At 42.0% G+C, this 25860-nt stretch overlaps 1 protein-coding gene across 29 annotated transcripts in view; it reads left to right on the top strand.

Moving 5' to 3' along the window:
- The window catches only part of RIMS2 (regulating synaptic membrane exocytosis 2), a 728605-nt gene that overhangs the window by 102974 nt on the left and 599771 nt on the right, over positions 1–25860 (top strand). For 4 of the 29 annotated variants that reach the window (XM_037892154.2, XM_043539225.1, XM_043539226.1 and 1 more), the window contains exons 2-3: positions 2962–2994; positions 3392–3478. The exons of 24 other annotated variants lie outside the window; for them this stretch is intronic. In XM_037892154.2, the coding sequence (XP_037748082.1) occupies positions 2962–2994; positions 3392–3478 (120 nt within the window). Of the gene's footprint in view, positions 1–2961; positions 2995–3391; positions 3479–4751; positions 4827–25860 lie in introns of those variants that run through there. One more of the 29 variants, XM_043539210.1, reaches the window with a different exon arrangement.

The raw sequence follows: 25860 nt of genomic DNA, 5'->3' as shown, positions 1-25860 counted from the left end.
AGTATCAGGATCATGAAGGCACAGTGGTGACAGCAGGCAGTTGGGTGGCAACCATCATGGTGTAGCTCGCACCTTCCCCTTCTTTTGTTTTTCAGACAGACAATATTTGCAGTTTTTCTCTTGTCCATATTTTCCTTCCAAAGTTTCTCTTTTTAAGAACTCCAAAAGGGAGTGGTGGGTGGAATAGCTCATCCCCTCATCATTTTGTTTGCTAATTAGGCCTAATTTCCAACACACCAATTTTGGTTCATTAATTTATGGTCCCACACTGTTCTTGTGTGCTAGATATGATCTTAACACAGCCTTGAATTATATCAATAGGCCTTTTTGTTTAGACCAGTTTTTCTGTCTTCCTTTTGCACCTTTTCTCATCAATATTTGTTGTTATAGGTTATTTTAATACTGTAACGGAGTCCTCAAAGGGTTAGGTATCCTTCTAGTTAGTGCACTTAGTGCCACCTCCCTGTCTGGATGTGTCTTGCAGTCCAGGTCCTCTTTTAATCAAAGGTGCAATGAGGTGGGCAGGCAGCTTGGGTAGTAGTAGGGACAGTAGTACGGGAACTTAGGCCCACCCACTCCACCAGGCTCTGAGCCAGGGTCCTAGGAGGGTCAACAGTGTCTAGCCCCCAAAAGTGGCCTCCAGGTTCCCTCCCTGGGTCACTTCCTACCATCTGCCTTTCTCCCCCAGCTTCCAGTCCAGTATAAGGTGAAAAGAAAAAGAAAAGGCAACCAAACCATCAGCTGCATCTGAGCTCAGCACATGGTCTTATTCCCTTGGGGAGGCTTCAGGATAGGTCTGCCCTCCTGCCCAGCCTCCCTCTTTCTGAGCTCCATTGCTTCCTATTCAATCCTTTCTCCATCTGGAGCATGCTCTTCAGGGTTGGAGGGGTGGGGTTATGGGGCCTGTAATGTTCTTTAATCCCTTTTAGCCCAGTGTGGGGTTTGTATACCCCATCTCAAATACTTTATGAACTTTCACTCAATTTTAACAGTTGAGCTCACATTAGGGTAAATTTGTAGGCCTCATTATCAAAACAGACACCCCGCCTCATTTCTTGTAGAGGGTTGGATGGTGTCTAGTGAATGAGGCAGGGGATTGCAGGAAGAGAAAGAATGGCCTCGTGGTTTAGGTAGTTGAATGGTGCCCTGCAGAACTGGATTCTATCCCAGATTCTGCCACAGAGTGCCCATCTCTTTAACCAAAACTTTTCAGAGGTGATCACTAATTGTGTATCCTTTATTTTATGTATGCCCAACTAGAGCCACCTGGTGTCAGATTTGAAGAAGTGTTCTTACAACTGCATTGAAGTCCGTCAGGGCTGTGCATTGAATATATAAAATGTTAAATACTTTGAAAAATCAGTTCCTAGGAGACTCAAATTGTGTACCCAAAATTAGTAGCCATTTATGTCAATGTTGGTTTTAGTTGCTCAGTGCTTCGTTTGACCATCTGTAAAATGAAGATGATGATTTTACTTTACAAGTGTGAGGTGAAGAATATTTCATTAATATTTGTTTTGAGGACCATAGAACAGTCCATGTGGAAAGTAATTATGCTGTATTCAATGCAGAGATGGCATATGGTAAATAAGGCTTGGACCTTACATTGAACAAGAAGGATACAAAGAACTATTGAATAGCTACCCATTCAGGGGCACTGTCTGTTATGGGCACTGAAAGAGGTAGAGGTCATATGGAAAATATAGTATTTGATCATGTGATTAAAGACTTAATCATAATGCATAGGTACAATTCACTACAAATATATGGGCTGAATTAAGGTTGGACAAGGAAACTTAATTTAGACATTTCCTAACTTTTGCATCTGTGTGCTTGATTTTTCAACTGTAACTTATTTTTAACATAGTGGGGTGTGTGTGTGTGTGTGATATTGTAATATACTAAAGAGGCAAAGCAGTGATAGGAAGTTATTGATTCTGTGCTGTATGTTTTGTCTCTGATGTAGTAAATTATGAAATATTTTCAGGATATCATATTCTACCTGCTGTGTCACTGACTCTTTTCACAGACCGCTCTCCTAGTTTTGCATTTTGTGGATGTTCATTGAACCTTTTCACAGTAGTAATTCACTATGGCATCATAGAAAGCAGAAAACACTTGGCTACTGCTTGAATTTTTGGCGCAGGTTACAGTAAACTTCTATGACTTTCTGTACTTCACTACATGGGACCCTGTGTGTATATGTGGTCCTTGCTGTGTGAGATGCGAGTGTAATTAGGTGGTGTTAGAGCACTGGATAGCATGCACAAAGCTAAGCATGTACTTCAGCTGAAATGTTTTCTTAAAGACATTTGACCTTACTAGAATTGTTCAATAGCTATTGTGGGTAATAAATAGCTGTCAGCCTTTTTCAAGTCCTAGTAAGGTTTATTCAAACAAAACTGACTTGTTTAATTTTCATAGCTGTACTGTACACTGATGCTTATGAAATAGAAATGTAATTTAGAAAGTGAAATCAAGGTTTATCTTCTAATTTAACCTACTGGTTCAAGAAACTAGATTCACTTCACTTTGAATTACAATCGGTGAGAATTTAACTATACATGTAGACCCTGAAAATTTTTCTCTATCAGAAATATAAAAGTATAAAATATTAATATATTAACTTATGATTAAAACACTACCTTTTTCCATTTTGTAGGTTAATATATTTCTAAAAATATTCTAATATGCTAAACTATTCTGTCTAAAGATTAGAAATCAATCACAGTACATCCTTCTACTCAATTTTAGATATTAATGTTACGCTACCTCATTTTTTAGTCTTAGTGGAAGTTAAAAAAGAATACGGTTCGACTACAACTATATGGACAAGTATTAAGTAAATCTAGTTTAATACAAAATTAAACTACTTTTCCCCATTGGATGTAGATTATAGAACTGCAGATAGAAACTGTTTTCCAGTACACTGCACTCAGTTGTGCAAACTTATTTTTTTAGGGTCAAAGAAGAACAAAAACCACAACCGACACAGTAAGTAAAATATCTTAAAAGTACAGTAGGCTTGACTTTTCTACCTTTGCCATGTTCTGCTTTCTGCACCTTTGATGGTATTAGCTTTCACTAATACCTGATAGGCTGCAGCTAGTTTGTCATCTGCTTCCTGATCGGCTTGTAAGAGAGCTGCCTGCAGCTTCTTACTTCATCCACATGTTAGCTGGATGTAGTTTCTTGCTGCCTGCTTGTGGCCTGGTTAAGTGTAAAACTTTATTTCCCTTACATCCTTAGTGGCTGACTTATTATTGCAGCTAACATTCCCATTGGCTGTAGCTTTTCCACCTGTATATTTCTATTATTATTGGGTAAGAAAACACTTAAACTAGTATGATTTATTTGGTTATTCAGTCACATTATTTGCTTATTTAAACAGGTGGTTTCCCTTTAGCGGGATCACTGAGCTGGTAAATAACGTTCTTCAGCCACAGCAAAAACAACAAAATGAAAAGGAGCCCCAGACGTAAGTAAGCTGCTCTCTGTAGACTAATTCATGTCTCTATAGCATTAAAACATACTGGAGAGTATGTGTAAAATACTTTCCCATTCATAACATCCTTATAAGAGCATTTTACAAGCTGACACTGCCTTTGCTTTCAGAGCTTTGATTGGCAAAGAGAAATATGCAAATTAAGTGAGGGCCCACTTTTACCAGACAATTGAGTTGATTAGATGGGGGAGGGAGGGAGAGAATCTTAGGAACTCTCACTGCTCCATTTAATGCCTTTCCTTGCAAGTACTCTTTTTGAAAAACTTCCATTGAAGTTAACATGAGTTCTATGCATGGGAAGGTTGAATGATCAGATATGTAGTATTATATGTAGCATATCTATGTAGATACACAGTATTTATGATATTGATCATACATAGAATGCTATAAAATATACATCATACATCTGAAGAGCTGGGAATTTTCCATTTCATTTTTTTCATGACGTTGAAATATCTGTAAAGTTTCTGAGCTTTGACAGATATGAGGTGAAATCCTGGTCCTATTGTAGTCAATGGGAGTCTTGCAGTGGACTTCACTGCAGCCAGGATTTCACTGATGATCTTTTTACAGTGCCATGCCACGATGGATTTCCTTTAAGGAGAACCATATGAGAAATTAACTGTTTTTGCCATTTGAAAATGTTAAGGTTGAACAGAACCTGGCAAAGCTAGGAGATTCAGACTTACGGTTGAACTTAAACCATGCAGCCACAAGTAAAAAGAGAAGAAAGTTAAGAATAACTTTAATTTCAAATTTCCTAGATTTTTCTAAGTGTTACAGCCTAATGTTATAGCTTTTTAATTTATGGAGTTTTATTTTATTTATTTACTTATTTTATGGGAAAAAGTCTTGTTGGTTTATATAATTAATTTTTAAAATCTTTTTGGGCACATGCTTAGGTGGTTTTAAAACATGCATTTTTATTATTTCCTTTTTATATATTTTTCAGAGACCTGTCCGGTCCCTTTGTTAGATATATATTTAGCTGAGTTTCTTTTAGTTATTATAGGCAATGGCAGTTTTAGTTTATTGTGAAAATATATATTTAGAAACATAAGAATCTTTAAAAAATTGCACAGGAGAACAATTTGTGGGATTGGGTATACTAAGCCCTGAATTTTGCAATCCTTGCAAACGTTCTTTAGAAAAGGCTGTATGATTTGGCTCATAACTACTTTCATATATATATATATATATATATATATATATATATATATATATATATATATATATATGATCCCTTTAGTGGGATCACTGAGCTGGTAAATAACGTTCTTCAGCCACAGCAAAAACAACAAAATGAAAAGGAGCCCCAGACGTAACTAAGCTGCTCTCTATAGACTAATTCATGTCTCTATAGCATTAAAACATACTGGAGAGTGTGTGTAAAATACTTTCCCATTCATAACATCCTTATAAGAGCATTTTTCAAGCTGACACTGCCTTTGCTTTCAGAGCTCTGATTGGCAAAGAGAAATATGTAAATTAAGTGAGGGCCCACTTTTACCAGACAATTGAGTTGACAATTTTGCACTCAACTAGTTTTTTTATACACTTAAAGGCTAAAAAATAAATTTGATAAAATCTATACTGTAATTTTTTTGTCAGACATACATATATGCAAAATTTCATGTGAAACTTTTAAACCTTTCAGCCAGAATTTTTTTAAAGGAAAGCAATAACCTCCTGAAAAGAGTTAATAATGGAAATGTTGACAATTAAACTACAGCAGCAGAAATGTTTAGCTATAAAGTTATATATTTGTATTACTTATATTTTTCCACATACACACATTATTTCAGTTTTATTCATACTTTTTTATGATACCTGAAGTATCTAATTTCACTTAATTGTACTGTAGGCTGTATTTTCCAGTGATCTACTATGAGGAGTATTCACTTCTAACATTATAATAGCTGTCTAATAATTAGTATTATGTGGCAATTAGAATCAGAAAAGGAAGGGGAAAAATTGAAGAGTAGTCATCATAATCCAACTATGATTTCATCCTTTTAAAAATTTCTACAGGATAGTGTATAATTTGTAATCCTAAAATCATAGATTTCTGGTAAAATTTATAGAAGATGCATTTTTTTTCTTCATGAAATACAACTGTGTTAGTTACTGCTTACATTCAGCTCACTATGCTACGAGATTACGTAAAACACTGAGATAGTTGTCATAGTGAACATGAGCCAAATTCTGCTCTGGTATATGTACAATTCCCACTGAAGTCATGATAGCAGGGCTCCTAGATCAGGGGAAAGAGCTGTTCAAAAAGTGGAAAAACAATTTCTGGAAAAATTTTGAAATTTCAAAGCTGTTTCTGTTTTGCAGGGTTCAAAAATTTTTCCTTTTAAAATTGCTTTTTGGCCAAAATATATTTTGAAAAATTTCAAAATTTTTATTTTTTTCTCCTTTCTCCTCTATTTTTCTTTTTTGTCAATGAGTACAATAAAATGGTGTCCAGGTTTTGTGTGTGTGTGTGTGTGTGTGTGTGTGTGTGTTGTTGACTCTGCAACTTTTCAAAGGTGAGGAAATTTTGAAAAGTTACAAAATGGCTAATGGAGGAGGAGAAGAATGAAAAAGTGTGTGTGGGGAAACAAAACATCATTCATTCTGTTGTATTCAGTAATGAAAAGGAAGGAGGATAAATGTGTGAAACAAATGCAAAATTTTGCAATTTTCAGTTTCAGTGAAAAAGTGGAAAACAAAACTTTTTATGAAAGTTTTATGTTTTGGAAAAAAGGCCATTTTTCAGCAAAAAAGTTTTAGTGAAAAACTTTAACCACCTTTAATTGAGCTTAAAATTTGGTGACAATCTGTGAACAAAGTGGTAAAATATTTAATATTACATTTTTTTTCATTATTTAAAAAAAGTTCTTTTGATATTGACAAGTATTCTCTATTAGATTTTGTAAGCTTATTTTTGTCTGAAGATAAACATCTATAAAATTCAGTTATTGGAAGAAAACTCATTTATGTGGTTTCTTCAGACATTCAGTTACAATTATTCACAAGTCATCGAAGGGTCTGATCCTTCAACCTTTATTCATCTGAGCTTAATGGGACTACTTGGACGAATTAGGGTTACCAGTTTGATTGTAATGCTTTTTCACTATTAACAGGCAATATGAAAAAAACTTCACACAAAAAGTCTAGTGTGATATTTTTCACGACATAAAAGTACTATATTTTGTATTATTTCAGATACATCACATCAATACCTACAATGTCTAAAACCTGTATATAAAGATACTACAATTGATCTGTTGTCTTTGGCAAATAGGGGGTGTGTGCAGATGAGAAGAGGGAGAGTTAGGTGGCTAGATTTGTTTCTAAAGTTCCCAAGATGAAATCAGTGGGGGAAGGTGTCAAGGTTCCTCCCCCACTCTGAACTCTAGGGTACAGATGTGGGGACCTGCATGAAAAAAACCTCCTAAGCTTATCTTTACCAGCTTAGGTCAAAACTTCCCCAAGGTACAAAATATTCCACCCTTTGTCCTTGGATTGGCCGCTACCACCACCAAACAAATACTGGTTACTGGGGAAGAGCTGTTTGGACACGTCTTTCCCCCCAAAATACTTCCCAAAACCTTGCACCCCACTTCCTGGACAAGGTTTGGTAAAAAGCCTCACCAATTTGCCTAGGTGACTACAGACCCAGACCCTTGGATCTTAAGAACAATGAACAATCCTCCCAACACTTGCACCCCCCCTTTCCAGGGAAATGTTGGATAAAAAGCCTCACCAATTTGCATAGGTGACCACAGACCCAAACCCTTGGATCTGAGAACAATGAAAAAGCATTCAGTTTTCTTACAAGAAGACTTTTAATAGAAATAGAAGTAAATAGAAATAAAAAAAAATCCCCCCTGTAAAATCAGGATGGTAAATACTTTACAGGGTAATTAGATTCAAAACATAGAGAACCCCTCTAGGCAAAACCTTAAGTTACAAAAAAGATACACAGACAGAAATAGTTATTCTATTCCGCACAATTCTTTTCTCAGCCATTTAAAGAAATCATAATCTAACACGTACCTAGCTAGATTACTTACTAAAAGTTCTAAGGCTTCATTCCTGGTCTATCCCCGGCAAAGACAAAATATAGACAGACACACATACCCTTTGTTTCTCTCCCTCCTCCCAGCTTTTGAAATTATCTTGTCTCCTCATTGGTCATTTTGGTCAGGTGCCAGCGAGGTTACCTTTAGCTTCTTAACCCTTTACAGGTGAGAGGAGATTTCCTCTGGCCAGGAGGGATTTTACAGGGGTTTACCCTTCCCTTTATATTTATGACACGCCCCCCAAATCTCAGCTAGGGTGAAACACTGGCTGGGATTTCTTCCTGGAGCTCTAGGAAAAACAGAGTTAATAAGACACATGCATCTCTAAATATACTACCAAGTACATAAAGACTAACAATATTTTCTACATCTCAAGGACGATTTTAACCAGTTGATTCTGGGAAACTTTCACGGGAGAGTGCATCAGCCACTTTGTTAGAAGCTCCTGAGATGTGTTGGATGTCAAAATCAAAATCTTGGAGAGCTAAACTCCACCGAAGAAGTTTTTTGCTATTTTCTTTGACCGTGTGAAGCCACTTCAGTGCAGCATGGTCGGTTTGCAGGTGGAAACGCCGTCCCCAAACATATGGGCGTAGCTTTTCCAGAGCGTAGACAATGGCGTAACATTCTTTTTCAGTGACTGACCAGTGGCTTTCCCTCTCAGACAGTTTTTTGCTGAGAAACACTACAGGGTGGAATTCTTGATCAGGTCCTTTCTGCATTAAAACTGCTCCCACACCACGCTCGGACGCATCTGTGGTTACTAGGAACGGTTTGTCAAAGTCTGGGGCCCTTAGTACAGGGTCAGACATGAGTGTCGCTTTAAGCTTGTTAAAGGCCTTCTGACACTTTTCGGTCCACTGAACCGCATTTGGCTGTTTCTTTTTGGTTAGGTCTGTCAGTGGGCGGCGATTTGGCTGTAGTGCGGTACAAATCGTCTGTAATAACCGGCCAAGCCTAAGAAGGATTGAACCTGTTTCTTTGACTTTGGGACAGGCCACTTTTGGATAGCATCCACTTTGGCCTGTAGGGGGCTGATAGTTCCTTGACCCACCTGGTGTCCAAGGTAAGTCACTCTGTTTAGGCCTATTTGACACTTCTTAGCCTTAACAGTTAGTCCTGCCTCCCTTATGCGCTCAAGGACTTTTTGTAGATGTTCCAGGTGGTCTGCCCAGGAATCCGAAAATATGGCCACATCGTCAAGGTAGGCGACTGCATATTCTCCTAATCCTGCTAGGAGACCATCTACAAGTCTTTGGAAGGTGGCGGGTGCATTTCGCAGCCCGAAAGGGAGTACATTAAATTCATACAGCCCGAGATGTGTGGTGAAGGCTGACCTTTCCTTGGCAGATTCATCTAGCGGTACCTGCCAGTACCCCTTGGTTAAGTCCAAGGTAGAGATGAACTGGGCCCGTCCCAGTTTCTCTAATAGTTCATCTGTGCGTGGCATTGGATAGTTGTCTGGGCGAGTTACAGCATTTAGCTTACGGTAGTCCACGCAAAAACGTATTTCCCCATCTGGTTTGGGAACTAGAACCACTGGAGATGCCCATGCACTTTCAGAGGGGCGGATTACACCCATCTGTAACATATCCCGGATCTCCCGTTCTATAGCAGTTTTAGCTTGAGGAGACACCCGGTAAGGTTGGACTCTAATTGGGCGAGCATTACCTGTGTCAATGGAGTGGTATGCCCGTTCAGTCAGTCCTGGGGTGGCTGAGAACGTTGGCGCGTAGCTAGTGCACAGCTCCTGGATCTGCTGTCGCTGCATACGCCCAAGGGTCATGGAGAGGTTCACCTCTTCCACACCACCAGCACATTTCCCTTCGTAGTAGACACCTTCAGGCCACTCAGCGTCGTCTCCTCCCTGGGCTGTAAACTGACAAACCTTTAATTCTCTGGAATAAAAGGGCTTTAGAGAATTAATATGGTACACCTTAGGCTTTCGGTTGGAGGTGGGGAATGCTATGAGATAATTAACAGCTCCCAGGCGCTCCTGGACCGTGAATGGCCCTTCCCACGATGCTTCCATTTTATGGGCCTGGAGCGCCTTTAAGACCATGACCTGGTCCCCTACTTTGAAGGAACGCTCTCTGGCATGTTTATCATACCAGGCTTTTTGCTCTTTTTGAGCATCCTGTAAGTTTTCTTTAGCAAGGGCTAAAGAGGTTCGGAGGGTGTTTTGTAGGTTGGTTACAAAGTCCAGAATGTTAGTTCCTGGAGAAGGTGTAAATCCCTCCCATTGCTGCTTCACCAACTGCAATGGCCCCTTAACCTCACGGCCATATACAAGTTCAAATGGGGAAAACCCTAAACTGGGGTGTGGTACAGCTCTGTAGGCAAAGAGCAACTGCTGCAACACTAGGTCCCAATCATTGGAGTGCTCATTTACGAATTTACGTATCATGGCCCCCAAAGTTCCATTAAACTTCTCCACCATGCCATTTGTTTGATGGTGGTAAGGAGTGGCAACCAAGTGATTTACCCCATGAGCTTCCCAAAGGTTTTTCATAGTTCCTGCCAGGAAATTAGTCCCTGCATCTGTGAGGATGTCGGAGGGCCAACCTACCCTGGCAAAAATGTCTGCTAGTGCCTGGCACACACTTTTAGCCCTGGTGTTGCTTAGAGCTACTGCTTCCGGCCATCGGGTGGCAAAATCCATGAAAGTCAGTATGTACTGCTTTCCTCTGGGTGTCTTTTTCGGAAAAGGACCCAGAATATCCACAGCTACTCGCTGAAATGGAACTTCAATGATGGGGAGTGGCTGGAGAGGGGCTTTGACCTGGTCTTGGGGCTTTCCCACTCTTTGGCACACCTCACAAGACTGGATATAGGTAGAAACATCCTTGCCCATTCCCTCCCAGTGGAATGACCCCCCCAAACGGTCTTTGGTCCTGTTCACCCCAGCATGGCCACTAGGGTGATCATGGGCTAAGCTCAAGAGCTTGGCCCGGTATTTAGTTGGAACTACCAACTGTCTCTGAGGATGCCAGTCTTCCTGGTGTCCACCAGAAAGAGTTTCCTTGTATAAAAGTCCTCTTTCTACAACAAACCTGGATCGAGTAGAAGAGCTGAGAGGCGGTGGGTGGCTCCGTGCCGCCGTCCAAGCTCTCTGGAGGCTTTCATCTGCTTCCTGTTCGGTCTGGAACTGTTCCCTTGATGCTGGAGACATCAGTTCCTTATTGGATTGTGGACCTAGGCTTGGTCCCTCTGGAAGCGATATAGGGGATGGGGCTGTTTCTGTTGACTGTGAACCGCTCTCCGCTGGTGAACTATGTTGGGATTCAGGCTCCGGCTGAGACTCTTGTGTCGGGTTATCGGCTGCTGTCGGTTCAGGGTCGGTGGGGCCCTCTGGTGTTGAGGTTGCAAGTACTGGATTCAGTGCTGGCAATGGGTCTGGTGTTGGTTGTTCGGCTGGTTCCGGTTCTGGGACTGGTTCCGTCTGGGTCTCTGGGACTGGATCCACTACTGCTGTTGCAGACATTGGTCTGGGGTCCGGATCCATCACCTCTGACCGGGTCCTGATAGAAGTTTCCGGAACAGAGCTAGGCCTCACGGCTTGGTTAGCCTGGCTGCGGGTGACCGTTCCCACCCTCTTGGCCTGCTTCACATGATTGGCCAAGTCTTCCCCCAACAGCATGGGGATGGGATAATCATCATAGACTGCAAAAGTCCACGTTCCGGACCAGCCCTTGTACTGGACAGGCAACTTGGCTGTAGGCAAATCGAAAGAGTTGGACTTGAAGGGTTGAATCGTCACTTGGATCTCTGGGTTGATTAAATTGGGGTCCACTAAGGAAGCATGGATAGCTGACACTTGTGCTCCGGTGTCCCTCCACGCGGTGACCTTCTTCCCGCCCACACTCACAGTTTCCCTCCGCTCCAAGGGTATCTGGGAGGTATCTGGGCCTGTGGACCTCTGGTGCGATTCCGGTGCAATGAACTGTAATCTGTTGGGGTTCTTGGGGCAGTTGGCCTTTACATGCCCCAGCTCGTTACATTTAAAACATCGTCCAGCTGACTGGTCACTGGGGCGAGGAGGGTTGCTGGAGAACGGGGTGGAGGGACGATAAGGGGTCTGGAGGGTTCTTTGGGAGGTAGGTGGGGCTTTGGGCGGCCCCCGGTAATAGGGTGTGGTCTGGGGTTGTCCCTTCTGGTCTCCGCTCCAACTGCGACCAGTTTTCTTCTTCTCTGCCACCTCCACCCATCTGGCTCCAATCTCTCCTGCCTCGATTACAGTTTTGGGCTTCCCATCTAGGATGTATCTTTCTATTTCCTCAGGAACACCCTCTAAGAATTGTTCCATTTGCATTAGGAAGGGCAAATTTACTGGAGATTCAACACTTGCTCCGGATATCCAGGCCTCCCAATGCTTCACAATGTGGTAGGCATGTCGGGTAAATGACACATCTGGTTTCCACCTTAGGGCTCTGAACCTCCGACGAGACTGCTCGGGTGTTATCCCCATTCTGACTCTCGCCTTGGATTTAAACAGTTCATACTTGTTCATGTGTTCTTTAGGCATTTCAGCTGCCACCTCAGCTAAGGGTCCACTGAGCTGCGGCCTCAGCTCTACCATGTATTGGTCAGTAGAGATGTTGTACCCAAGGCAGGCCCTTTCGAAGTTTTCTAGGAAGGCCTCAGTATCATCGCCTGCTTTGTAGGTGGGGAACTTTCTGGGATGGGAAGTGGTACTTGGAGAAGGATAGCTAGGGTTTGTTGGGATATTCTCCTGAGCCTTTATCTTCTCTATCTCCTCCACATACTTCCTCTCTTTTTCCTTCTCCTCCAGTTCTTTGTCCCTTGCTTCCATAGCTCTCCTGTGAGCAGCCGCTTGGTGTTGTTCTGCCTCTTTCGCTGCCTCTTTCGCTGCCTCCCTTTCTTGTTCCTTCTCCTCCTTCTTCAGCCGCATGAGTTCTATCTGTCTTTCATGTTCCCTTTGTCTTTCCTCAGCCTGAAATCTGGCTAATTCCAGCCGTAGTCGAGCCGCAGATTTTGTCATTCTAACCTCTCTGTTTTTAACTAACTTTACACCCGAGGTTTAGAAATAAACAAAAAAAAACTTGGCTGTAAAATTTTGCTGTGCTGGAATAGAATACCTATTCTCTGATAGTGATTGTCAGCCTACAAAAAAAAAAAAAAAAAGACAATTCCCTTGTCTCTGCTCTGGGCCCAAATCAAAGCAAAAACTTCCAGCTACTTTGAAACCTGTTTACCCAGCCCAAAGAAAAACCAAGTTTCCTTTTTAAACTTGTGCTCCTTGTAAAAAATCAAAATCCAAAAAAAAAAACCCTTGCCACTTTTGTCTCCAGGCAAATGGGTAGAACACCCCCCCTTCTATTTACTTTTAGGGAAAAAAAAACAACTCTGGGTTGGAAGACTGTGAATTTCCCTGCAGGAGTTAAGTACCCTGCCTCCAGGCAAAGAAAACCTGCAATTCACAAAGATAATCCCCTTTTGTCTCTGCTTGGCCACAAAGCAGAGAAAAAAACAAGCTGCTTTCAGTTTCAGCTGCTTCTGGACTTCCTTTCCAAAGGAAAGAAAAAAAAAATCTCCTTTTTTAAAATCTGTATTTCTAGTTCAAAAAAAAATCTCAACTGGATCTCAAAATGATTTCAGGTTAATCCCACCGCTGCCACCATGTCAAGGTTCCTCCCCCACTCTGAACTCTAGGGTACAGATGTGGGGACCTGCATGAAAAAAACCTCCTAAGCTTATCTTTACCAGCTTAGGTCAAAACTTCCCCAAGGTACAAAATATTCCACCCTTTGTCCTTGGATTGGCCGCTACCACCACCAAACAAATACTGGTTACTGGGGAAGAGCTGTTTGGACACGTCTTTCCCCCCAAAATACTTCCCAAAACCTTGCACCCCACTTCCTGGACAAGGTTTGGTAAAAAGCCTCACCAATTTGCCTAGGTGACTACAGACCCAGACCCTTGGATCTTAAGAACAATGAACAATCCTCCCAACACTTGCACCCCCCCTTTCCAGGGAAATGTTGGATAAAAAGCCTCACCAATTTGCATAGGTGACCACAGACCCAAACCCTTGGATCTGAGAACAATGAAAAAGCATTCAGTTTTCTTACAAGAAGACTTTTAATAGAAATAGAAGTAAATAGAAATAAAAAAAAATCCCCCCTGTAAAATCAGGATGGTAAATACTTTACAGGGTAATTAGATTCAAAACATAGAGAACCCCTCTAGGCAAAACCTTAAGTTACAAAAAAGATACACAGACAGAAATAGTTATTCTATTCCGCACAATTCTTTTCTCAGCCATTTAAAGAAATCATAATCTAACACGTACCTAGCTAGATTACTTACTAAAAGTTCTAAGGCTTCATTCCTGGTCTATCCCCGGCAAAGACAAAATATAGACAGACACACATACCCTTTGTTTCTCTCCCTCCTCCCAGCTTTTGAAATTATCTTGTCTCCTCATTGGTCATTTTGGTCAGGTGCCAGCGAGGTTACCTTTAGCTTCTTAACCCTTTACAGGTGAGAGGAGATTTCCTCTGGCCAGGAGGGATTTTACAGGGGTTTACCCTTCCCTTTATATTTATGACAAGGTGTGGCAGGGGTGCTGAAGGAATTGAGGACGGGAATTTTGTTATTGATTTCAGTAGGGTCAGAATTCTACCTGCATGTCTACTGGAAACATACAGAGGGGACTGTGTGTGTGGAAGAAATGCAAACTAGGTGAAGAAGGCAGTAAGGCATTCCCTGTTGGTGCATAACCATGATGTTAGGTGTCTATTACAAGCAAAAAAAAAAAAAGAAAAAAAGAAATCTACACACTTGTAAAATACTCTTTAACTGACCATTAATTTAGCAGTGTTATACATTCACATCTCTAATATACAGATTTGAAGAACTGCTGCATACTGTTCTTCTAATCTAGAGCATATGGGAAATAACATACAAGAACTTCTAGATAGACCAGTACATGAACATGATGATTTTTGCTATGCTGCTGTATATGAACCAGAAGTACTATAGCCTACGAACAAACTTTCTCATTTGAATAAGAATTAGCGGATAAACTTGGAGAAGGAAAATCCAGTTGAAAGTTTACTTTTCTCATTTATTAGTGGTAACATAAGTAAGTTAAAGTATTTTGGTTTTTGTTTTTAAACTGATTTTTTGAGTTGACAAAGGTTTCTTGGGGCAATATGTCTTCTCTGTGAGGGCTGGCTCAAGAAAAAACTCAGACCCCGCCCCCCCATCAAAATGATTGACTTGGGCCATCCAGTGTGCTATCTTCTCCCTAAGATATGTCCCAAACTGCTCTGTCATGCCAGCAGGGAGAGGCAGCGGAGGAGAAGAAATAGATGATGTGTTCAGAATTGGTACATTTGTGAAAAAGTTAATGTAATCCTGTATGGAAATGTCTCGATAAACAGGAGGAGACAGAACCTGCAGTGTTTTCCCAGTTAGGACTTTGATAAAAGGGGAGACATCCTGATTCCTGAGGGGACTCTAATGATTAACACTGCAAAATTCTCAGCACGAAGCAGCTTTCACTTCACTTTTCAGTTCTGAAGCCTAAGTAGTAATGCTAGCATTTCATTTTGCCACTGGTATAATTTAGCTGGGTTCCCTAACTTTTTTCTGCTTATTTATGGTCTGCAGATGGCTGTTGCAGCTGGGGATTGCGGGGGGAGACTGGGAAATAGCATGAAGCTGCTCATTCTGTCTAGAGTTTTATACTAGTGCTTGACACTATAGTATCTGAGCATCTTCCACATAAAATCAATAGCAATAATGGAGTCTGTAGTGGACTACATGTCTCTTGCTCTCTTCCCTTTTAGGGGTAAAAACTTAGCTTGTGGTACTGGTTTTTTTGGGAATATATAGTGGTGGTGGTAATCTTGTGAATGTCATTCTTGTTATGTTGGAAAGGCTTTTTCTAAGAGGAAGGTTTCATAGCATTTTCCAAACATAGTCAGATTGTGAATTTGTCTGCTTTCCCCTTGGAGTTTATTGCATAGCCTCTTGACTTAGAATGTTTTGTCCCCCAGCTCTCACATGCTTCATCTTCATTACTGTCCTGGATGTTTGTATGTCAGCCAAAGATTCCTCACACTGAAGACATCCTCAGCTGCCCAGCATAGCTTTATGGGCCCCTTTATGGCCCCATCAGCCTTTGGCCCATCATTTTTGATTGATGCAAATAGGTTTAGTATATTTTCTGTAAAAAGTAGATTCATATTATTTGACTTCACTGGGAGTTGCAGGTGCTCAGTGTACCTCAGGATTTGGGCCTGAGTTTATAATATTTTGTCTTGTAAACAAGTTGAAAAATCGTGCAATTGTATTCTGTAGTAAGCTCCCTTCAAAAGAACAAGGTTTACAAAATTTGCTTAAAGAAATGTCCAGAATATAAATATTTTATTTCTGCATGTGGACATGTTGGTTTATTTTTTGAAGTGTTGCATAATATATTCATTATTACTATACTAATGCAACTTGAGCTGTTAAAGATAATTTAAGAATATAGTAATACCATATTTTAAACATATCAAGGTGCCCTAAATAACATTTAAGATTAAAGAAATACATAAATTATTCTAGCCAGTTGCAAAACTATTTTTTGAAATATGTAAACAATTTTTTCTTTTGGTGCACATGTGTAACACCCACTATTACTAAAGAAAGTTATGTATTTACAGCAGAGAGAATATACGTAATTCACTTCATCAGTGGCTGGTAGAATTTTTAAAGTCATCTTAGGCTCCTGCTGATGATCCTAGTAGAACTCTCATTGCCTACAATGAGAAAAGGAGCAAGCCTTCTTTCCTGGCTTTTGATAATTTATCAGGAGGATGGTATTCTTAATATAATAAGATTCCAGAGTGTGTCACTCTGTAGCTTCAAAAGTCTGTTGTGTCAGTGTGAAGCTATAGAAATTACTACAAGCATGGTTGGGAGATGTTTTTGTTCAGAATATTACCAGGTTCTGTCATTCCTCCCCCCTCCAGCCCCCCGCGACAGCCAGGCATGTATCTATGCCATGCCATAAATCCTAGACCACTGTGGTATATATCACAAGTAACTCAGCCAATCAACATCCTTACTTTACAGCTAATTTTCATGCTACTATTTTATTGGTTCTGTTAGGGAGACTGCACAGATGGTGGTTTCTTTGGCCCAACTGCCACAGTTCTTCAGAACTACCTATAAAATGGCACACACAATAATCCCAAACACACCTCACTACAGCATACACCCCTGATCCACCAGCTGCACAAATACACCCAAGTCTCCCAGCACTATACAACCCACACACAAATCAACACAACCAGCACAAACAGTAACCCCAAATATCCTAGAATGCATGATGAGTCAGTGTGAAGTGATGAAAACAGCTACAAGCAAAGTTGAGAGTTCTTTTTGTTTAGAATATCACTAGGTTTAATCATCACTGGGGTTCATGGTGTGTTGCTGTCAGATTTTTAAGTTCTCAGCCATTTTTGGCTTTTTACACACATGATTTCATGAATTATATCTGTGAAAGCACAGACTTTCAGGTACTTGTTACAAATGCAGCCTGTGTCAGAGGGCGTTATGGATTATTTATTTATTTAAATAATTAGAATCAAGAAAGTATTTTCTTGTACTTGTAAGATTAGTTTTGAGTGGGAGAGGGGAGCCAGACATAATAAAAGTACACTATTTATCACAACATAGTGACCACACATGGAAAAAGATTTCTCAAATCAAGCATGCTAAATTCAGTGCTTTCTCTATGCTTATAACAATAGTGTGTTAATAGACAGCTATCTTGTGTTTTTTATGAGGCTATTGTTACTTTTGTAGGGGAGATGATGGATAATATTTGTTACAAAATGAGATGTTACAGAATCTTAATTTTTCTACAAGATAAATCTCTACAACCAAGGTAACTTTTCTATTATTAGCCAAACCCGACATATTCTGAAAGAAATATTTTCAGTAAAATGTTAATTTATTAAACATCTGTGTTCTCTCTGGCCAAGAACCTCAAATAAACTGCTAGCAGATTGTTTATTAATTTTAGTTTATTTCTAGAGGCAAACCTCAAAATAAACTGATCTTCAGTCACTCAAGAATGATATAAAATTTTTGCTATGCAAGTTTTTGAGTAATATTTGATTTCTACCATATATACTCATCACTGTGATCTCCTGCTCACATCCCTACATTTTTGTCATGTGTCCTACCCCATTGGAATAGAGTGGCCTCTGGTTATAGTTGGCAAAGTTTGGAATCATAAAAGTTTCTGTTATAACCATCATGCACTGTATCTATACAGCAAACAATGTCATTGTTCAGCTCATCTTCCCTCAAGGCACTGTTGCCTAAAATAGAACAAAGGAGTGAAATCAATTGTAAAACAGTATCAAGATATAACATTGCTTTAGTTTATGACCTCTGTGCCATTAACCCCAGAGGAGAACACTTGACAAGTAGAGGTTTTTGATATGATGTACATTATTTTCTACATAAAATGGTCATTAAAGGAAATGATAGTGGATATATTTATCAGTATCTGAATAAAAATTCTTTAAAATCGCCACATTGATAGTTAAAATAAAATATATCAAGAAAAATAAATTAATGTCTCAAACAATTAAATGGTTGATTATTGTTTGAATTTTGGACATGATGCATAAACATTGTCATGGCTTTCAGATAATTGGGAAGTCCACCAGTAGATTATTTACTTAAAGCACAGAAATAAATGAACACAGGAAAATTATTAAGTTATTGCAGTCTTTTATTTACAATATGTTTAGTTCCTGGAAAAAATGGTTGCTCTTCGAGGAGTGTCCCTGTGGGTGCTCCACTTTAGGTATCTTAGCACCCTGCGCTTGTAATCAGAGATTTGTAGTAGCAGTGTCCCAGTTGGCCGCACACGTGCGGCAACCGTCTCGCGCCACTCCAAGCGGCTACCTAGCATGCGCACCAACCGACCCCCAGTTCCTTCTCTACCACCCTTGGTTTGAGTTGGAGCACCAGCAATGTCCCTTCAACTTTGTAGAAAGTTCATATTCCTTCCTTTTTCTTTTATCCCCTCTATTCTAGTTAACTTCAGTTAACGTTACTTTTAATTTCTTCCATATTTAAAATAAAATTTTTTTTAGGGTATTTTTTTCCTCTCCCGCCCCCGGTGGGCCTCCTCCAATGACTGCTTAAACACGGGTTACCCATTTTTCTGCAGAGCTGGACCTTGCTCAGGCATGCCTGGTTCCCCTGGATTTAAATGCTGCCTGAACTGCAGGCTATCAATACCTGTTTCAGACAGTCATGCTCAGTGTGTCTGCTGTCTCCGAGAGACCCATATTCCTCAAAAGTGTCTTCCCCGTAAAAAACAGACTGTCAGGTACTAAAAGCCAGGGACCTCCAACTTAAATTACTCATGATGGAGAAATCCCTTAAGCCAGCCTCCAACCCAGAGTCCAGGATGCCTACTGGCCAATGCTTGCCAGCAGCAGCCTCAGAGAAGGGCTCCGCTACCAACACTGTTTCCAAGGACCTTGCCCCTAAAAAGGTGATCAAACACCAGTCTCAGTCATTGCCACAGCGAGATCCACCAAAAAAGAAATGGTCTCCTGGCAAAAAATCTGCCCCAGTACCAACGGTACCGAGAGCCTTGGAGCGAGAGGCTACTGAGACTTCCTGAGGAGCCAAGGATCCGGTACGGGCAGGCTCTCAGTCAAATGCGCAATCCCTAGCTCGGCATGGACCATGCCGAAGAACGTCCCGGCACTGACCACTGTAATGGTGCCACCTACTGCATCTACACAGCTCAGCAAGACCTCAGCACCGACAGTTCTGACCCTCTCCTCTCAGACTGCTCTGCCATCCTTGGCACCGAGCTTCCCAGTACTGCAACTTTTCACTAGACAGGCAGACCTGGCAGTTTCTTCGACGCCAGGGACCCTCCACATTCAGTACTGACGGTACCCCAGTGTGGCCGAAACCAAGTCAGATCATCACCCCAGGGGCTTCAGCACGATGATGCTGATCTCCAGTGATGATGATGAGGAGAACAACCCAGGACTATACACCCTTGCCACTCCTCTGCAAAAGCTGGTCCCTCACATCACCAGCCACTAGTAGACATGCAAGCTTGGAAGCCCCAATCCTGGCTGCCACCTCCTATGGCCCTCCCACCCAACTGGCCATATTGGGACCCATGGGCCATTTATAGGGCCCAGAACATTAGACTACCTAACCCACCAGTCTCCAGAACACCCTGCTCTCCCTCACCAATGGACCCAGCACTTTCAGAGGCCCAGGATGAGGAGACTGAAGAACAGCAGGACGCACCTGAAGGAGACACCTTGCCACCTATGCATATCTCATCTTTGTCTTCAGATAAAACCATCATGCCACCCACCCCCCACCACCACATCTGGGGATGACTTCAAGTCCTTTCGGGATCTTTTCAAGAGGGTGGTGTACTCCCCCGACATCACCTTGTCTGAGCTCCCTGAGACCCAACATAAGCTCACTGACATTCTCCAGGCCTCCCCATCGGCAAAAATAGCACTGCCAATTAACGCTGCCATAATGGACCCTGCCAAAATCATCAGGCAGACACCAGCCACAGCCCCTCCTTCCTGTCGGACAAAAAACACTACGTGCTGGCAAAAGGGGCTGAATTTCTCTTTACCCACCCCACTCCTAATTCACTGGTCGTGGAGGCAGTAAATCAGAGGGGCAAACAGCAACAGTCTAGATCCACCCCTTACAACAAGGACTGGAAGAGGCTAGACCTCTTTCGGCGCAAAGCCTATTCTTCCGCCACCTTACAATTCCGCATCGCAAATTACTCTGCACTGCTCACAAAATACACACAGAACCTGTTTTCTACAATGTAATCTTTTATTGAACATTCCCAGAGGACGAGAGAAGCATATAAGTCCAACATCTCTGAAGCTTTCTCATCACAAGGATGGCCCTCCAAGCCTCTCTCGATTCCAGCACGCTCCACCGTGACCTCCGTGGTCATGCATCAGGCATCTTGGCTCCACCTATCAGGATTTCTGAGAAAGGTACAGGCTATAGTTGAGGACCTACCTTTTGAGGGTCAGAAACTGTTTTCCGAATCCACCAATGTGTTCTGGCATACTCCAAAGGACTCTTGGCATCTATGTCCTTGTAAACAAGAAAAAGCAGGGCAGGTTTTATAACCAAAAATTCCAGGTTGCACCATACTCCCTGCCTCAAAGACACTATACCCAATGCTGCAAACAGAGGCAGACGGGATGAAGGCATAATCAAGACCAGCCTTCCACGTCCCAGCCTTCCACTTTTAAGCAATTGTGTTTTGAAGGTCTGGTCAAGGGCCTGATACCTCTACGCTCTCTAATTCCGGATCTCAACCCCACTTGAACACCTTTTTGGGGACTCCCAAAATGTCACCATATTACCCAGTCTGGAACAATATCACCACAGACAGATGGGTCCTGAAAATTATCCAGCAGGGTTACTCCATCCCCTTTATTTCTATCCCACCTACCCATCCCGCTTCCCTGTCCCTCTTCAGGGACCCCTCTCACGAGCCCCTATTACAACAGGAAATAAACCACCTCTTGCATTAGGGGCCATGGAACCAGTACCACCTCAACACAGAGGAAGAGAATTTTATTCCTATTTCCTCACTCAGAAAAAGAACGACGGATGGAGATTCATTCTGGATTTACGCAAACTCAACAAGTTTGTGAAAACACAGTGATTCAAAATGGTGACCCTATCGACAATAATTCCGGCATTAGTGAAAGGAGATTGTAGGTCGAGGGATGAGAGCCAAAGACACTTATTTTCATGTCCCCATTCACCCAGTGCAGAGAAGATTCTTGCGCTTTCACCCTAGGACATCAACATTACCAATACAAAGTGCTACCCTTCGGACTGCCCCAAGAGTCTTTTTCCAAAGTCCTCGCTGTTGCTGCAGCTCACCTTCACAGACTAGGTGTCATGATTTTTCCATACCTAGACAACAGCCTGTTAAGAGCATCAACACACTGGGCAGCACTAGAGGTCACACAGACCGCAATGGCCCTCTTTACAAACCTCAGAGGCCAAATAAATCTTCAGAAGTCCACTTTGGTCCCTGTGCAACAACTGTAATTTATAGGGACCTATCTTGACTGCCTCACAGCAACAGCGAGGTTACCTCAATAATGCTTCCTCAATTTAACCAATCTGATTACTACAGTCATGCTCAGCCCACAAAGGTCTGCCAGGACGTGCTTACAACTTTTGGAACACATGGCCGCTACGACTTTTGTCAAACATGCCAGACTACATATGAGATGCCTACAAGCCTGGCTTTGCACATGCTATATACCACACAAGCACTCCCTCAACAGGCAGCTCACCATGCTCCACAAGGTAAAGGATTCCCTCGAGTGGTGGATACACCCACAAAACGTCTGCTTGGGCATCCCTTTTCAACAGAAAGCTCCTACAATAACTATCACCATGGTTCCTCCCTCATGGGATGGGGAGTTCACCTGGGCGACAACGCGATCCAGGGTCAGTGATCCTCAACGGAAGCCACCTTGCATATAAACATACTAGAACTAAGAGCAGTCAGAAATGCATGCGAGCATTTCCTTCCTCTAATCCACAACACAACTATCAAAGTCCTTACGGACAACACAGCACACATGTTCTACATAAACTGCCAAGGGGGAGCCCTGTCATACCCTCTATGCATAGAGGGTTATACACCTTTGGAATTGGTGCAACTCCCACAATGTAGACATCTCAGCATCCTACCTGCCAGGTCACCAGAACACCATGGTGGACCAATTGAGCAGAGTCTTCTCACAAACCCACAAGTGGGAGATGGACTATGCAACCCTCACCACCATATTCAACCTCTGGGGGTTCCCAGCTGTAGACATATATGCCACAACTCACAACGCAAAGTGTCCTCAATACTGCTCCCAAGCGGGGCTGGGACGCCACTCCCTGGGCGACACCCTCCTCATCAAATGGGAGGCTCCACTAATGTATGCATTCCCTCTGATTCCACTTCTGAGTCAGGTTATAGACAAGATCAGGCAAGACAAGTCCAGGGTCATTCTCATTGCCCCTATGTGGCCCTGAAAAACACGGTTCCCATATCTGAGACAGATGGCAGTGAAACCAACTTGAACCCTTCCTTTAATACCTCACCTCCTGACACAGGACGTGTCAATCACCCCAACGTAGCTCTTCTCCATCTCAAGACCTGGCTTCTCAATGGCTGATGGGTATTGACAAAGACTATTCCGACAAAGTTAAAGACATACTCTTGAACAGCCGCAGACTAAGCTCACAGAAAACATATACACAAAAGAGTACACGATTCTGCACCTGGTGCGAGGCTAGCCATATTTCTCCACGATCAGCCCCACTGCCCAGGGTCCTCGATTATATATTGGGTCTTAAAAAATCAGGGCTATCCAACAGCTCCGTCACAGTACACCTCCCTGCAATCATCTCGTTCCATAATAATGTGGATGGAGCCACTATCTTTGCTCATCCAATGACAAAGCATTTTCTAAAAGGCATGATGAATACCTACCCAATGCTAAAAGACCTTACAGCCATGTGGGATCTTAACCTCATCCTCTGTAGCCTCATGGGGAAAATATTGGAACCCTTAGCGACTTGTTCATTGCTACATCTATCGATGGCCTTCCTCATTGCCATCACTTTGGCAAGAAGGGTAGGAGATCTAGGTACCTTAATGGCACACCCATTATATACAACATTCTATAAAGACAAAATGATCCTACAGCTGCATTCCAAGTTCATACCTAAGGTAGCCTTGCCCTTTCATCTAAATCAACCAATATACTTACCTGTGGTTTTTCCCGAAACCACATGCCAAGAACAGGGAGGCTTCTCTTCACAAACTTGTTGTCCACAAAGCACTAGCTTTTTACCTAGAAAGAACAAACATTTAGAAAATTGTCTCATCTCTTTCTCTCCATAAGAGAACGATCAAAAGGTCAGACCATCTCTAAAAATGGATCTCAGCTGTATCCATTTGTGTTACCAGCAGAACAACCTCCCTGCTCCACCAGGAGTTCACATGCACTCCACTAGAGTGTTATCAACACCAGTAGCATTTCTCAATGACATACCCATCACGGACATTTGCAGAGCAGCTACCTGGGCCTCCGCCCACTTTTAGTAAGCACTACACTCTCGAGCAACAATCAGCTGCAGACGCATAGTTTGGACTCTCAGTGCTCGTCACCGTAAATAAACCAACTCCGAAGTCCCCCCTCCATTTGTTACTGCTCCATAGTCATCTAAAGTGGAGCACCCACAGAGACACCCCTCAAAGAAGAGAGTTACTCTCGCTGTGCAGTAACTGAGGTTCTTCGAGATGGTTGTCCCTGTGGGTCCTCAACTACCCCCGCTTCTTCCCTCTACTTCGGAGTTTCATGGTGATCCTCTGGGGTAGAGAAGGACCTGGGGGTTGGTTGGCTGTGCACGCTAGGTAGCCACTTGGAGCGGCATGAGATGGCATGTACTGCCAGCTGGAACACTGCTACTACAAATCTCCGATTACAAGCGCAGGGTGCCAAGCCACCTAAAGTGGAGCACCCACAGGGACAACCATCTCGAAGAACCTCAGTTACTGCACAGGGTGAGTAACCTTTTTTCAATAGCAGTGAATTTTAAATAGTACTTCATAAGCCTATGTACTCACACTGCAGTGACACTTTTCTTAAGACAAAAATGTGTACTTTCAACTGGCACACATGGTACTACAAATATGAGCTCTTGTTCAAATCCAGTGTTTGTATTTGCAAACAAAAACTATATTAATATGAAGGTAAAGTTGAGAGTAAATATGAGAGACTTGTGTAAGTCATTCTGTGAGAGGCTGAAGGTGAACACCACACAGAAAGCTCAGTTTGTCCAATATGTAGCATCCCATGTCTTGAGCAAGGAAAAACTGCATAGAGAAGATCACACCAAGTATGGCACACTCACTAGCTTACCCATTAATTTCCAAATAGTTCCTGGTCCTAGTCCTCATCTTGAAGATGATTAGCCAAGCCATAGCATGAATATTTTGTGGATAAACTTTGTCAGTCTTTATTCTGTACTTTCAGTATTGTTAGCGCCAAAGATTTCCAACTTTATGGGGGGAGAAGGAAATAACTGCTTTTAAAAAGAAAACAAGATTTTTTGACTTGCCTACTGATTTTTTGAGCCCTGCCCTCCCTAATTTGTGTGTGATAATTTTAGGTTGAAATATAATCTTTAAATGTATGTGCAATGTGCAGACATCAGTATGGTTCTTGTCCTATCCCAGCTGCTAGAAGAAGGACTACTCTTAATTTACACATCTCAGAAATTAAGGGAACTTCATTTTTCCTCTTTCTGTTCCTCTCTCTGAACATATTCCTACCTCCCTTTCCTCACTATCTCCTGCCCATTCCGGATCCTTTTCCCTGCACTCTATCACCTCTGTCTCCTGTCCAAGTCGCAGCTCAAAGAGAAATGAGGGTGGCTGTCTTGGTTGAGGGCAGTCTGGCTTCTAGTAAAGGCAGCCTTGCGTTCAGTGTCGAGATTGCAAGGAAATGTGGGCTATCTTAATTGAAAGCAGCCTGATTTCCAACCTTTGGAAAATAAGTGAGATACATCATGGTTTATGGATAATTACTTAGATGCCATTACTTAATGTACCCCATGGCTAGTGCTAAATGTAGGATTCTTTTCATTGATTAAATCTTAATTTTTCAATAGTCACGCATAGTGTAAATCTATTTTATTAATTTAAGCATGCAGAAAAACTTGCAAGCTATAAAACCTGTTCTTTTGATTTACTCTTTTTTTTTTTTAATGGTGGAAATATTACATCCAAAATGTCCTAACAAATTGTTAGTTTTTAAATTTAAATTTCTCCAATCACAGGGAGAAAAACTCAGATTAATGAAAACTGGGGAAGGGGAAAAGATTCTTTATATAAGTTGGTGGTATGTGGTGATTGTTGTCAGCTTCAAGCTAGCTGTGACTTTTTCCTCACGCTGGGAGAGCCCCATATCTATCTGAGGTCTAGTTGGAAAGCTGGATCCAGAAGTGCAAGATCCAGTTGTCAAGTAGGAACCAGGGCCGCCCACGGTGGGGGCAAGTGGGGCAATTTGCCCCTGACCCCGCAGAATACTATAGTATTGCACCTTTTTTTTTTTATGGAAGGGGCCCCCGAAATTGCTTTGCCCCAGGCCCCCTGAATCCTCTGGGCGGCACCAACAAAGGTGGTATCAGACA

The sequence above is a fragment of the Chelonia mydas genome, chromosome 2 (assembly GCF_015237465.2).
Source record: "Chelonia mydas isolate rCheMyd1 chromosome 2, rCheMyd1.pri.v2, whole genome shotgun sequence".
NCBI lineage: Eukaryota > Metazoa > Chordata > Testudines > Cheloniidae > Chelonia > Chelonia mydas.
Note: the sequence above shows the minus strand (reverse complement) of the source record. Positions and strands in the feature narration are given on the sequence as shown.